Source organism: Chanodichthys erythropterus, chromosome 3, assembly GCF_024489055.1.
Source record: "Chanodichthys erythropterus isolate Z2021 chromosome 3, ASM2448905v1, whole genome shotgun sequence".
Classification (NCBI taxonomy): Eukaryota; Metazoa; Chordata; class Actinopteri; order Cypriniformes; family Xenocyprididae; genus Chanodichthys; species Chanodichthys erythropterus.
The window spans coordinates 14,195,554-14,212,073 of NC_090223.1; the positions used below are offsets into that span (position 1 = coordinate 14,195,554).

The 16,520-nt window shown below is 34.6% G+C and overlaps 1 protein-coding gene across 1 annotated transcript; it reads right to left on the reverse strand.

The window, feature by feature from the left end:
• Positions 1-387: 387 nt before the first annotated feature.
• LOC137008736 (interferon-induced very large GTPase 1-like) lies at positions 388-16,170 on the reverse strand. Its single transcript, XM_067370459.1, has 4 exons — positions 16,041-16,170; positions 11,216-11,279; positions 9,951-10,012; positions 388-4,869 (listed from the first exon to the last, which is right to left on the reverse strand). Exon 4 carries the CDS (start codon positions 4,484-4,486, stop codon positions 2,813-2,815), a length of 1,674 nt encoding a protein of 557 aa, XP_067226560.1. The 5' UTR covers positions 4,487-4,869; positions 9,951-10,012; positions 11,216-11,279; positions 16,041-16,170; the 3' UTR covers positions 388-2,812.
• Between the last annotated feature and the right edge of the window lie 350 nt (positions 16,171-16,520).

Here is a 16,520-nt window from a genome sequence, read left to right on the forward strand (position 1 = left end):
ACAATAGCGAAGTGCTGAGATTTAAGGTGTGACATCATCTTGCAACAAAATACTTTTTTTTTTCAAATGAGTGAGAGATGTGTGAGAGAGAAAGGGTTCTAAGGCCCTGCGTGTATGTATGAAAGTGACAACTAAACACATAATAATAATAAAGATAAACTCTGAAGATTACAAAAAAAAAAAAAAACTGCTAGAAGTGAATCAAAAAATAATTTCAGCAGCACAGATTAAAATAATAATAATAATAATAAAAAAAAAAAAGTATGAAAAATTTTATTTCTTTGACTGTGGGTTTTGAAGGCCCACTCCCTGGATGTGTTATAGTCCAAGATGGAAAAATAAAATGTTGGCCCAACTCGCAAAGCACTATAGTGCAAAAAATGGGGTTTTATTTATATATAGGTGCACAGTATATAGCCTACAAGTGAGTCCAAAACTGTATAAAACTGATCAACTCTTCCACCGGCAAAACAATAAATAAATGAAAAAACAAACTGCTGACACATATCCACAATACACGGTTTCACAGAGGAAAATAACAGGTTGAATCGTTTGTGGCACTACAATTCACACTCACGCATCAGCCTACCAAAAGACCCTGAATGAATCTTCAAACACTCTTTTGTACTGTTGGCTCTTCCCCTATTATACTGTTGCCAACTCCTCCCCTAGAGTCAAGCATTTACAAAAACCAGGGGGAGTATTACATTTTACGGTGCTCATAAATAAACCCATAAAATGCATATCATCATCATCATCACATAATATTCTTTAAAGACAAATTAAAATAAACATAACAACATTTCCCACATCACACAACACATATTATCCTCCGTTCTGTGTGGTGCCATTATTGCAGGGACGTGACAGAGCGCTATAAATAACCCTCGAAACCAACAATCACGTTTAATCTCCATCTCTTCCCCACCCAGATTCACTCAACACATATCGACTAACACTTGGGTAAAGTTGGTTTTATATTCGCACATTCGGACATCCGTATTCAATAGCCTTGTTAATCACACTACATTGGACATTCAGTGGACATTCACAAGTAAATATGCCATTAAAACAATACTTGCCTATTTTGATCGACTGTGAAAAATGTTGTAAGTTGACAATCGTTGGTTGTCAATATCATGTCGCTTCTTAAAATTCGCAAACATTAATTTATTGCACATTTATTGGAAAGTCTGAATTTATCAGAAGTCCGAATGTGCGAATATAAAACCAACTTTACCGAAGTTCGACTAACAGGTAATTATCCTTGAATGTATATGTATGCGTGTGTATGGAAGGTGCGTTTGTTGTAGGGCCAATGTGTACGTTGTGTTTTAACTGCAGATGTTTCTGAAGTTTTCTAAAGAGATATTTCCAACACATATCTATTTAGAAGATTTCTAGAAGGAGTGTAGTATTTTAAACTCTCAATTGCATCCTCTTTTGTGCATAATCTCCACAATGTTGGGATTCTTCCTTTCCCTTCAAATGACTTCTCATAGTACTTTTCCTGATGTTTCTGGAATTTGCAAACAAACCACTTCCAGTACAGCAACCTAAAAGTGTCTGAGGCAAAACTCCAATTAGCATAAACTCCTCCTGCATTTCTGTATTGTCTATATGGAAACCATGTGTCTGATGATTTAAAAAACTTTTTACTTTTCACTACAGTTGAGCAAAAATCTGTACAAAGATTCTGTGTTCCATCATTATAGCTTCCCATAATTCCAGTCACTCTGTGGAAAGGAACATTGTGATCTCCATCATGGTTTTCTATAGTATTGGTGCAGGTGGCTCCACAGAACGGACACTGAACCCAACAGCACCGACAGAAGTGATCAATCAGAAACTCATCTGGTCTGAACTTGAAGTCCAGTTTTTCATCAAATGTTTTATTATTGAATCTACTGCTGATATCTGACATTATAGCAGGAAGTTCCTTTCTCATCACATCTTCTAGGAGGTTGAAATCATCAGCATCATGTTTCACTCCACTGAGGTCTTTTTCAGAGAAGATCAGCTCATCTGAGAGCTTCTGTGTGAAACTCTTCAACCACAAACCAACATCTCCACTGTTCACTTGAACATATTCAGTAGATTGGTGTGCTGCTTCCATGATCTTCTGCTGCAGGAGTTCAATGTTCTCCTTCATCTTGGGTAAAACACTGAGACTGAACTTATCCATGATGTACCAAGTGACTTCATCTCTGATGAAATTCATTAAGTGTTCTTTGGGATAATTAATGTAGTCCATGTATGCAGAAAAATTCTCATTTTCTGCAAGAAACTTCAGGATGTGTTTTTCCAGATTTATTCTGTTTCCATTCAGTGATACACAGTTTGTTCACAGTTCATATGTCAGATCTCTGTCAGTCTTCTTGTAGACACTCTGCTCAATGGGCTCCTTCAGTTTCTGACAGATGATCTCTCCAAAAATGGCAGCCCATGTTGCTCCATGGAGGTGTTTCTGGAAAATACTATAGTACTCTTCTTTCTTCTTCTCCAAATATTGAACAGGATCATTGTCTTCTCTGAACATTCTGTGTTGTATAGTGAATGTCTTGTTTGCTCTCTTAAATATTGAATAAACAAAATTGATGAAGAATTCATTCTTGAACACATATTTCACTTGTCCCTCCTGGTGTTGTCTTACTCTTATCTTGATATAATCTGTGAGTTGTTGAATGCAGCTGATATTGTAGCCCATCTTTGCAATGTTAAATAAAATGATCCTTTTCTCTATTTGCTGAGCAACATCTGAGACTAATGATCTTATTTGGGCTTCATCCTCTTGAGATAAAGAGAATTTTGGTTACATTTTAACTGCTTTGATGGCATTTTTCATATGTCCTGTAAATCCACTGGATTTCTTTAACTGCACATAATCTGAATAACTAGGTACAGAAAAAACATCCCTGCACTCACTGCTCTCCCCTACAGGAGCACTTTCATAGATGTCACTGAGGAGGTGTTTCACATCTCTCATTATGTGAATGTCACTGATTAGAGGAGTGTCTCTGATGATCTTCTTCACACACTGTTTCCAAAATATATCAAACTCTTTCTTCAGTGTTTCTTCATCAGTTGCTTTGTCTTTGAGATTTAAGGCAAGTTCTTTGCTCTTTTCATAGAGAGTGTTTTCATGATGTGTCCTCTGAGCATCAATCATTTTCTTCAGGTCTCGCTGCTGAAGAATCCCATTTAATTTCCTCTTTGTTTCTCTTATAATGGTTTCTTGAAGCTCTTGGATTTTTATCTCAAAAAAACTTTTCCACTGTATCAGTATATTTGCATCTACATCTTTCTCAAAGAATTCTGACATTGATTTTTTCACTTCTTCTTTTGTCTTTTTCAGTTCTCTTTGAAGATCAGTTTCTTCAACCTCATGAATTGCTTCATTTTCTATATTGTTGTGTAGTTTGTTCTCAATTTCCATCATGGCACTACGAAGACTCCAGGACCACTTGCTGTATTCAGTCTCCAGTTTCCTGTATACTGCAATCTCCAGAGAATTTTGAAAGCTGAAAACAAATCGTTCATTAAGTAAAGCTTCCCAGAGATCTTTAATACGATCTTTTAGGTCTACCAGTCTCATTCCATGGGGTTTTGCTGCACAAGATATAATAGTTTTCTTTAGTTCTTGAATATTCTCACAGTAGTTTGGGTTTGGTGGTGCCATGGGTGGGTTTCCCTCCCAAAGATGAGCAAAATACTTCACATCATTCCGTACATCAAATGCAATGACATCACTGAAACATTCTGCATCATAAACTTCCTCTTTAGCAGCGAGTTTTGTCATCTTATCCAGTGTCTCCTGCAGTCGTCTTCTTCCCTCCATGTTTTTCTCTCTAGCTGTGATGTCTGAAACGTTCTGATGCACAAACACACAACTGGGATTCAGTCTGACCTTCTTCATCCTCATGAAGGCCTGAACAACAATCTGAAGAATGTCCTGCATCTCAGATGGGTTTTCTCCAAAGATGTTGATCAAGGTCAGATTTGCAAGACCAACAACAAATGTGGCCAATTCAATGTCATGATGTCTTGTTGATCTTCCAGCCAGGTCTAGAGCACGAAGACCCTCAGTATCAACAACCAGAATATAGTCAATCTTCATTTGTGTTTTCATCTCATCTGACACTCTGACCAGCTGCATGAAAGCTCCTCTGGTGCACCTGCCAGCACTGACGGCAAACTGGAGTCCAAACATGGCATTCAGCATGGTGGATTTCCCAGAGCTCTGAATCCCTAAAACTGACAGCACAAAGACTCTCTGGTCTCCCAGTTTCTGGATGAGTTCCTCTAGAACAGCAGAGATCCAGATCACAGGAACATGAGCAGCATCTCCATCCATCAGCTCCAGTGGAAATCCAGAGATCATCATCTCTGCTGCAAGACTCGGGAGAGAAGAGAAGTCAAACTGCAGATCTTTCTTGTTCTTCTTCAAAGATGAACATGATTCATAGATCTGACTGATCTCCCGCATGATGTGCTCCAGACCAAAGGTTGCTGCTTGAAGTTCCTCAGATATTTTCTCATTAATTCTAAAAAAATATTATCATTATCTGTATAAATGAATCATTGCTGCCTTGTTGAGTATGACCTTCATCATTGGTTTCTTCAACATTAATGCATCTTGCTCTGTAGTCCATCATCAAAAGCTTTTGAATGAAAGTTGGAATCAGCTTTTCTTCATTACAAGACTCATGGGACTGTAATGAATGTGCAGTTAACTGAAGAACATCTGCAGCTCTCAGTTTATAGTGATGCTTGTCAAGATGAAATCTCTGAAAGTGTTTTTGACCTTGAAATATGTTCTATATGCTCATCTGTTCCCTCACATTCTGTTGTATGATCTCCAGCAGTTCTCTGTAAAATAAAAGGTGTAATATTATTCATGTGCTAAACACGTTGCAAAGAATTCATTGAAAAATACAATGTAAAAAATTATAATTTTACAGTAGTTTTGCCAATTATTTTTTACAGTTGTTTCCTGTATTTTTAAAATACAATAAATATTAATAATAATAAAATATTAATACAATTAAAAAAAAATAGACTTTACATGTTTACATGTCATAGAATTTACGTCTAATGTAAAATAACATGAAAAACCTGTGAACCAAAAGTGTTAATGAACACCTGCTGGTAAAAAGAAGTACTGAAGGAAAGAGAACAACTACAACTGACTATCAGTTACAGAAGTCAACTGAAGATAAAAGACATTAAATCTCTCATTATTTCAGCAGAGGAGGATTAAACAATTTAAAAAAACGGCATTACCAGCTTCACTTATTACTAACAAATTTGACTTCATTTCTGTCATTATTCAATGAGTTTTCGATTTAGTTGGGCTCTTGATTTGACTTAATTTACAGCAATCACATAAAGACTAACATTCACTAACACTGATCACCATGATGGTAGCTACAAACATTATTATTTTCAATAAAACATCAGCATCTAAAGTCAGTTGTATTTGTTGTGTTTCTGCGTGTCTTTCTGTTCTTGTTTCTCTGTCTTTCAGTGATTCTGCATGTTAACAGCAGGTGTTCATCAGTGTCTGAATTCACTCACTTGTTTTCCTTCACTCTGTCAAGTGGACTATATTAGTGAAATAATGTAGGGAATAGTGAATGAGGGTATAGTGTGAGATTTGGAACACAGCCTCCGAGTGTCGACTTTGAGCGCTGTTATTTCACAGTATATTGCTAAAGGCTACTTTCTTGAAAATATTACTCAGAATATGAATTTCTACTGTATATTGCTGTTTTAATGGGAAACAGTATATTACTGTCAGTATTTGGCTGTTTTTTTACCCAGTTTTTTATAGTATTAAAAAAAAATAGTCTGGCAGAATGTCTGTTAAATTAAAAAGATAATCTATAATAATAAAAAAAAATAAAATAAAAAAAAATCCAGAAAACTAACAGTCAAATTTACTAAATGAAACAAGTGAATTTTACTTAACTATTAGTGAAAGTTCAGTGAACTTACTAGAAAATAATTGAACTCAATAATCAATTAAATGTTTAAATTTAGTGGGTTTTTTATTGAATATGAGGGAGAACTGTTACTGTTTAATGTTTTGTTCTATTGAGATTTAAAGGTTGTTTTTGTGTGTGTTTTGGAGGTCACATTTGTGCTGAAGAGTAGGCCTGTGTTGATGTTATGCTACATGTTGCTTTAAAGGCCCAGTGAAATGCCATGGAACGCACAGCATTATTCAATGTGTTGACGTAATTTCAACTGAAACAGGAAGACAGGGCGCTCCTTTTTTAAAATAGCCAATAGCGTTTTGTTTATACAACTGTTCGGCCAGAGCCGTTAAACTCAGTAAAACCTCTGTTTCCTTCTAATCTCTAATAGTTTATTCTCCTAATCTCCTTTATATCACTTTAAAATACAGCATTCTGTGCAGAATTCAAATGGGTACAATACCTTTCATGGTCTAAGCCGACTCATGTTGAGCGGATATGATCTGCTCTGTGTTCTCACGTCCATGGGCCAGAGCAGACTGTGCTCGCGCTGCGGCGGTTCACGTGACACTAACGCGAAAACGGACTTCATTCGCGTCAATGGAAAGCATATTTACGCTGTCTGAATCGTTGCCATATAGAAACTAGTAAATGTGTGAACAAATGACCGATTTCAGCCACAGCTTCAGGGTCTGTTTATAGTGTAGAAGGGGGCGGGACTTCAGATTCTAGAGAGCATTTGATTGGATAGAAGATCTGATGATCTTCTTTTCATTGTTTTGGAACACACCAGCTTATTCATAACCTTAAGGCTAACATATTCATACTAAAAGCTAAAAAACTTAAATTTTGATTTCAGGGGGACCTTTAAGGCAGGAACTGTGAAGTTTTCAATGCAGTGATGTCTATAATTACATTAGCTCATGCATGTTACCTCACTTTATTGAGTAGAGTTTTAGATGCACAACGTATTTGAGCAGTGTTTAGTTTAATTTTATGTTAAGAAATAGTCTTTGTTTAGCGGACTCAAATGAAATAAGTTAACAGTAATAATATACTCAAATTACTAACACAATATAAATATTAGTTTTTGAACTTAAAGGATTAGTCCACTTTTAAATAAACTGTTTCCTGATAATTTACTCACCCCCATGTCATCCAAGATGTTCATGTCTTTCTTTCGTCAGTCGAAAAGAAATGAAGGTTTTTGATGAAAACATCCCAGGATTTTTCTCCTTATAATAGACTTCAATGGCCTTCAAACAGTTGAAGGTCAAAACTACAGTTTCAGTGCAGCTTCAAAGGGCTTTAAACAATCCCAGACGATAAGATAAGATAAGAGTCTTATCTAGAGAAACGATCGGTCATTTTCTTAAAGAAAATACAACTGTATATGCTTTATAAACACAAATGATCGCCTTGAACGTACTTCTGCTTTTTTCAAAAATGACAGATCGTTTCTCTAGATAAGACCCTTATTCCTCGTCTGGTATCATTTAAAGCTCTTTGAAGCTGCAATGAAACTGTAATTTTGACCTTCAACCATTTGGACTCCATTGAAGTCCACTATAAGGAGAAAAATCCTGGAATGTTTTCATCAAAAACCTTCATTTCTTTTCGACTGAAGAAAGAAAGACATGGACATCTTGGATGACATGGGGGTGAGTAAATTATCAGGAAAAGTTTATTTAAAAGTGGACTAATCCTTTAAATGGTTAGAGGCAATTTACAGTAAAATTAGCTTTTTAACAGATTCTTTATTCCTCTGCCAGAAAATTATTTTTATTTATCTATTTATTTATTTTACAGTTTTTTTTTAACAGTGTACAACAAAAGTTATCACAATCCATGTTTTGATAGTAAAATTTTCAGCCTTTTTGTTTTCATTTAACTTTTTCCTTACTGAAAGTCAAATGCAAATTTGAAAAAGTCCATAAAAGTCATGAAAGGTTACCAGTAGTGCTGGGTGGTAAGCCCGTTTATCCGCAAAACTGTTTTTTTATTGTGTGTATTTTTCAAATACTGCCATACCAGTGCATAACTGAAACAATTACCTATTCAGTGGCCAACAAAGTATATGACATTGTCTGCCATGAAAAGCACTATATAGAGTGTACTGAGAGGGAAGCCCTATTAACAGCATATCCCTCTTACTAATGGTTATAACTTTTGTAAGACAACAATTAATAACCCACACTTTAAGAGGGCAAATACAACGTGGGCCCTATGATCAAATTGCGATATGGACTAGTGTCTGTAAATATTAAACTGCAAAATGACTGCTATATAAATACTCATGAGGTCACTCCACATGAACTTCATGTCTAGAGCTGATCTGAGAGTCACTTCACAAGATTCCCACCATTTCATTTGATATGAACAATTGTCAAATACACATAGCAATCCTGCACTACAAATCATTATTATTAGGGATGTCCCGATCACGTTTTTTTGCCCTCGAGTCCGAGTCATTTGATTTTGAGTATCTACCGATACCGAGTCCCGATCCGACACTTCTATAATACATAAAAAAGAATAAAGAAGAGCGAAAAAACAGATCCAGGATCCAGGAACAGTGCTTTTCAGGTTTTTCAGGTATCTAACAGTAATCAAATATAAAATATCACTGCATATTATCTTTACTTTATAAAATAAATAATGATTAATCATTATTGAAGTTACAAAAACTATTCAGTCAAGAGCAGTGAGTGATTTCTTTGTTATTTGTTGTTTGATTTAACATTAAAAACAGGCAGCAGAAATAGTTTTTTTCCCTGTAAGACATGCACGATCCATTACACATGCGCTGTCTTTCTCGACTAATATACGTTCACTTAAGACATAACCGACTATGTTTGCTAGGATACTCGCTAAGACGGGCATGTTGACATAATTTTTGTATGAATTTGTCCGCTGAAGCGCAAGGCTTGAAAGAGAACTCAGTATTTGCGCGCTGACTGAAATAAGCGTGTGCGCGCTTCGGATGAGCGCACACAACTCTTCTCACAGCGCGTGCGAGTTCTCTTTCGCGTCTTGTTCTTGAAGGTTTAAATCAGCAAGGCTTAAATGAGTTAGTTTAAACACAGACAGCAACGTGTGCTGTTCAGGTCTCACCTGTATCAACACCCGGGTGATGACGGCGTAAATGACAGGACATTAGAGCAGACGACACTCGCAATTAACAGTTTACAAAGAGTGACTATTTTGTCCACGCTTTCTGATTATCGTTGTTGTAACGTTTTGTGCATCCATCGACTGAAACATACATTATCTGAACTCTGTCTGTCTGTTTTCCACGTTGCTATTTTAAACAAACCATATTAACCAATAGATGCGTCGTCATTCGTACGGTTCGATTTTTTACTGAGAACCGTTGCACCCCTAATACATATATATCCGAGTCCTGATCGGGAGGTAACGTCCGAAACCACATGATCGGGCCCGATTTCCGATCACGTGATCGGATCTGGACATCCCTAATTATTATTAATAATAAAATGTATTAACAAAATATTTTTTTAAGAATATCACACAATTTTTAATTTTAATACAGTAAACCTCTGTTGTGCTGTCAGTTGAGCAATTTGTTTGCCAAAAATAAAATTGTTACATTCATTTGTGTCATGATCATCAGATGGAGTGCCCTTGATAGCCACCAGAGGGCACTCCACCCTGGACTATTGCCTTATACTGTCATGGACCATTTCACATAACCCAGATTACCAGAATATTAAAAAAATACTGTGATAGATTTTTGGTCATACCGCCCAGCCCTGGTTAGCTGTAGCAGAAGCAAAGAAAATGAGGACCAAAGTTATATAGTATTTTACAGTGGATGTGGATGTGACCTTTCAGATTGTAAATTACATTTTACCATGAAAACTACAGGAATAATCGGAGGATGTAACTATCAAGCAGCAAATACTAATTAAATACATACACTAGTAAATCTGCACATAACTCAGCTCTTACCCTTAGTTTTTCTCCTGTTTCTCTTCTAGTGGACTCCCTTGTTACTTTGATTGTAGGTTCATCTTTCAAAACACAAAAAATTTACTTGCAAGAATGTTTCTTCAGCTGATTGGAATATTTTTATTGCATTTTTTTAAATTGTATTCTGTCAGATGCAGATATCAGCTAATTCTTACCTAGGTAAAATATGCATGTTTTTTTTTTAAGTTATTATAAAAAGATGGTGACAAAGTTGTGTTATGAGGTGGGTAGGATTTGTTTTGCCTCTTTTCATAATACTATCTGTGTTTACAATCCTTTTTCAAAATAATTAAATCAACCGATCACATATGAAATGAAAAAATAATGTCCTTTTTTTCTAAAAGCCTGCTATAATAATGTGTATATCTATCAAATGCATATAAACACAAACATCCAGGACAGGTGTGTATTCCTGTAGTGGTGCTCTTTTATATGGCTCACTTTAAAAAAACAACAACAAAAAAAAACAACAACATGTATTTCTAGACTGCATCAAAGTGAATTGCAAATGCAAACAATGACTCGATTAACAGAGTCCAGGTAAAGTTCAGTTTCATGTCAGTCATGCTGATCACCCAAGAAATTATGTTTTCTTCTGATAGATTCCTCTATAACAATGGATATTTCTACATTTTTAATATTTGATTGTTTTTTTTTTGTTTGTTTTTTTTCTCATGAAAGACATGTTTTAATGTACAAACTGGACTGCCAAAGAGTTTCCAGTTAAAACAATGGTGTAATCTACATATAATTATGCAACTGCTGTTTAAGTGGAGACTTTTATTATGAAAAGAAAAAGTGTGAAGGAAGATGCCAGTACCACATGATGAGTTAAAGAGTTACACAAGATATTAAAAGATGCAAGATTAATTTCTCCTTCAGTAGGGTAAATAAGCAGCCAATGAAGTTTTTGCATTTGTTTCATATGTGATTAATGTGGATTCTGTTGTTGTGTGGAAAGGAGTTATATCTGAACAATGACTAGTTTTGCTGTTAAAGTGAATTTAACTCTGTGAGGAGTTAAAAAGACAATATTCTTATTTGTTTGTATTTTTTATTTTTTTATGTCTTTAGTTCTCACTGCAGTTGAGTTGGATAGTTATCCTGATGGTGAACCATTAAATAAATTGCCAGTCATCAGAGAATCATTTAGCTTCAAATAGTTAAATTGGGAAATATGTGATCTATAATAAACACCCCACAACATAAGAGTCTAATTATAAACATTATTGTTGTGTCCTTACCCATGTTGCTGATTGATGAATCAGAGTCAGGTTCAGGTGCTTTACTCATGTTTGCTTGACCATCCTGAAGAAAAATACATAAAGATAAACTGTTTTTTTCTTTTATGTGTGCTAGAGTATTTGTACACAACATTGTTTGATTTCTCTGTATTTTTCTGAACAACTGACTTATTACTGCCACAACTGCTGCAACTGCTCAAAGAACTTTGTGCTCATTTCAACTTTTGCGTCAGCCAAGATATTCACGGCTCTTTTCTGGGTGCTTCGCCTGCTGGTATAACTGTACTTTGCTCATATTCTGGAGTTTAAGTACATTTTAAACCCTGTGACATCTCAGATGTCTTTGAAGAAGTGCAACAAGAATGTAACCTCAAAAACAGACTCGTTCAATTAAATCTGCATTCAATGAACAAGAAAGCGGCATTGCTTAAGGATATCATTCATCAATGAAAACTTGACTTTGTCCCTCTGTGAGACATGGTATCACCAAATGGCTGTTACAATCTAAATTTGGCCACGCTGCCTGGATATACATACACCAACAGACCTAGACTCAACAGTGCTGCTTTTGACACAGTATGTCATACTGTCCTTCATGAAAGGTTGCATGGTTGGTTAGACATCTCTGGTGTTGTGTTTGAATGGTTTAACCCTTTGATGCACAAGCTATGAAAACCAATTCTAATGTGCAACATGGGTCAAAAATGACCCGTATTCATTTCCTATGTAATTTCAATCATGGTTGAGTGTTTCTTTGTTGAATCTTTGAAATAAATGTATTTTATCATTCATTTATTCCAGGTATTCTTTAAATATCTTGTTTTTGATTGTCAAAAATCATTATGTTCATTTTTTCTTTCTTACTTTATAAACAAACACAGTTTTTGTATGTCTACATCAATTTTACACACATGGGTCAAAAATGACCCGTATTCATTTCCTGTGTTATTTCAATCATGACTGAGTGTTTCTTTGCTGAATCTTTGAAAGAAATGTAATTTGCCATTTATTTATTCCAGGTATTCCTTAAATATCTTGTTTTTGATTTTCACAAATCATAGCTTTTGTATTTCTACATCAATTTTACACACATGGGTCAAAAATGACCCATATTAGAAACCTTTGCAAATTTTCGCAAGTAGGAACATATTTACTGCAGACAACTATTCATCCGCCACACATTTCACGTCTCAACATGGCTGCTTTTGTATATTTGATGGATGAAAGTCATATTATATTTCATAGGCTATATATTTCATAATCTTTATTTTTTTGTCATAAACCAATGCTACTGGTCACCTTTTACATCTATCAGTGTTCCTAAAAAGTAACAGTTTTGAACAAGGTTTCTGTCCAACAGTGAAAATATATAATAAGTGTATTTGAATTTGAATATTTGAATATTCTTGTGCTTTTGATTTTCTTTATCTAGAGTGTTAACGGCTGGTCCTCAACAGAACTGAGGTGGATGATGACATCACTGTAAAAAAAAGTTGAAAGTATACTTTATGAATTTAAATGTGTATGTGCAGATTGCACATACACAGTTACAGAAATCTGGTGGAAATTATAAAAAGTTACAAAAATCTGTATGCTGACCCTCACGTACGCATAAAACATGAAGTATACTTTGGCCTTTAGAAAGATAATGACACAAAAAAAAATTTCATTCAAAAAGAAAGGAAAAATTTAAATAAGGATTTGTTTATTGAGTAATACCTGGAATAATGAATGATTAAATTAATTTATTGTAATATATCGATATAGAAAATAATTCATTCAGGTCACTTTAGACCCATGTTGTATATGTCCAAAACTGTTACTTTTCTGGAATACTGACCGACTTATAGGGTGACCAATTGCATTGATTTATGACAAAAAATAAAAAATTATGAAATATATAGCCTAATATATTAAATATAATAAGACTTGCATCCATCAAATATACAAAAGTAGCCTTGTTAAGATGTGAAATGTGTGGCAGATGAACAGTTGTCTGCAGTAAATATGTTCCTACTTGCAAAAATGTGCAAATATTAAAGATTTCTATATGGGTCATTTTTGACCCATGTGTGTAAAATTGATGTAGAAACTGTGTTTGTTTATAAAGTAAGAAAGAAAAAATAAACAATTATTTGTAGAAAATCAAAAACAAGATATTTAATGAATACCTGGAATAAATAAATGACAGCATACATTTCTTTCAAAGATTCAGTGAAGAAACACTCAGTCTTGACTGAAATTCCATAGGAAATGAATACGGGTCATTTTTGACCCATGTGTGTAAAATTGATGTAGACATACAAAAACTGTGTTTGTTAATAAAGTAAAAAAGAAAAAATGAACATGATGATTTTTGACAATCAAAAACAATATATTTAAGGAATACCTGGAATAAATGAATGATAAAATAAAATCTTTTATAGATTTAGCAAAGAAACACTCAACCATGATTGAAATTACATAGGAAATGAATACGGGTCATTTTTGACCCATGTTGCGCATTAGAAGGGTAGTGATACAAAAATGATTTTTATTCAAAAAGTAAGAAAAAAAAATTAAAATGAGGATTTGTGATGATCAAAAAGAAGTTAATTGAGGAATGCCTGGAATACTGAATGATGAAATTCATTTCTTGCAAAGATATAGAAAATAAAAACTCGGGTCATTTTTGACCCATGTTATGCATCAAAGGGTTAAATCCTATCTCACTGATTATTATGTATGTCTGGGGAAATAAATCCGAACTAACATTAGTTCAGCAAGGTGTCTGTGCTAGAGCCCATTTTGTTTAGCAAATAGATGTTGTCTCTTGGAGACATCATTCAAAAGTATGATCTGGGGTTTCATTGTTATGCTCATTATACACAGATTTACGTCAGCACACACACCCTGATCCTAACGTAGCAATCACAGCTCTTACTACTTATTTGGAAGCGTGGATGCAAGACAATTTTCTTAAACTCAATAAGTTTAAAAACTAAACATTTATTTGTTGGTATGCCAACGGCTTTGCATAAATTTAATAATCTCAATTTGTTTACTGAGTTTGATTCATTGTCTCCATCGTCTCAAGTGCGCAATCTTGGTGTTAATTTTGACTCGCTCTCTCTGTTTTTTCTGGTTCATGTACTCTTCAGCAGCCTTCATTTAAATTAAAGTCTAGGGGAGGTTGAGCTTTTACTGTGTCAGCACACGGTTATGGAATGTTCTTTCTTTGGTGATTACAAATTCTCCATCACTGGACTGTTTTATGAAGTCTCTAAATAATCTGTTTAAAGCTGTCTATTGTCATTGAATATACTGCTGTTATTTATGTTGACTTTATTTTTGTTATTGTTTATTCTTATCCTGTGTAGCGCTTTGGGTTTGAGAAAAGTGCAGTATAAATAAAATGCATTGTAATATTCTATAGATTTGGATAAAGCAAACCGTTTGAAATGGGGAAAATTTTCATCGATTAATAACTTTAAATCTTTATAAATTGTACCTCATACAAAACTATACCACCGGATAGCACTGCAAATGCAACACATCGTCATTTGAACGACTTTTGTTACCGCTTTTGACATTTTCACCATAAATACAGTATTGTGATTTCACTTGTCTGTCTGTTATGTTTTTTTTTCATAACTGTATGTAGTTTTAAGAAATGGTTATGGGTAGGTTTGGGGGTAGGAGTAGGATTAGCAGCTCAGACCCTTTTAATGACACTGTTACTAAAATTGTAATTTTTCTACACATTTCTGTGAATTATGTTTTATTCTTTTAATATTCTGTATAAAATGGGTTAGGTTTTGGATTTGGGTTATGGGATCTTACATGTATCTGTAAAATGGTAAAAGGAAAATTATACAGATATGATAATCTTTATGATAATAAAGATTCGTAAATATTTTACATTTTGTAGCTGTAAAAACGTAATACTGCTACATATACATTTTGCTAATACATCCATATTTTACATTTCAGCATATATCCAAGCATACAAAAAAGTATGTTTTGTGTCTTTGAAATGTTACGTATTAATGCCTACAGTTTAACAATGAAACCAGGCTGCTGCTGCTGCCCAATGTGACGTCACATTAAGATAGCCAACACACATGATTGGGGACGGACTCTACCCTATTAGCTTAGATCCTCCCCTTAGTGAGCTGCAGTCGCCTATGCTTATCTACTCGCTAGAGCAGCTAGTGGTAACACAAGAATGTTTACCTCATAGCTGAGACAATCTAAATGTTCTGTTGTTGGCTTTAAGAATGAACAAATGGGGCCATTCACACAGAAACCATATGGGTTCTCTTATTTTTCCATTTGCAGTGTTTCTGAAGCACGAGCTGTGAAGGCATAGCCCTATTCTGGAAATGGGTGGGGAGCAGCAGTTCATTTGCATTTAAAGATACAAAACAGCATGTTTTTGCTTCCACCACAAAAGGGTCATCAACAGCATGGTACAATAAATGATCTGTGGGGTATTTTGTGCTGAATCTTCGCACATTTTGGGGACACCTGAGACTTACATTACATCTTGTGAAAATGGGCATGATAGGTCACCTTTAAGAAATAAAAAACTACATTCTGCATCAGTCGAAGAATTGTTGCAAATGCTAGAAACATGATAATCGCTGCACTAATGATCCGATCCCAGAATCTTAAGTATTTACTTATGTAAATAATTTCTTAAAAATGTGTATACAACTTCTAAATTATTAATTCCCTTTCTCTGGCATGGATGACAAATGAAGTAATTGTTTTAAATATATTAAAACACTGAATTATTTAAATAAATGAATGAATAAATAAATAAAAAGTAATAAAGCCAAACCTGAGTGTTGTTGTCTCTCTGTCTGTGCCATCTTTCAATCTCCAGAGTTCAAAATAGCAAATGATATCTGTCTGCTGAGCTTAATATAGACATGCCTAAACCATCTGTGTTCCTTGCAATCACATGACATATCAGAGAGTGAATGCACTGGTCAAATGAAGGAATATTCTGGGATAAATACATGTTAAGTTCAGTTGCCAACACTTGTGGCATAATGTTGATTACCACAAACATTTCTCTTGCCCCCCATTGCAAAAAAAAAAAAAAAAAAAAAAGCACAATATGGGTCACAATGAGACACATTGTGAAAGTAAACAGGGCTGATCTGTAAAAGTTAAAATACAGTTTCAATAGTAGAGCCACAAGCATGTTAAATATTAGTAGCATTGTTTTTTTTTGTTTTTTTTTTTTCAAACACAGGTGCTGAGAAACAGACTCTGGCAGGGAAGTGGCTTCTACAGGGCATTTTACATTTAAATG

Coding starts and splice junctions, on each gene's coding strand:
- LOC137008736 (XM_067370459.1), bottom strand. CDS start 4,486: ATGCGGGAGATCAGTCAGATCTATGAATCATGTTCATCTTTGAAGAAG.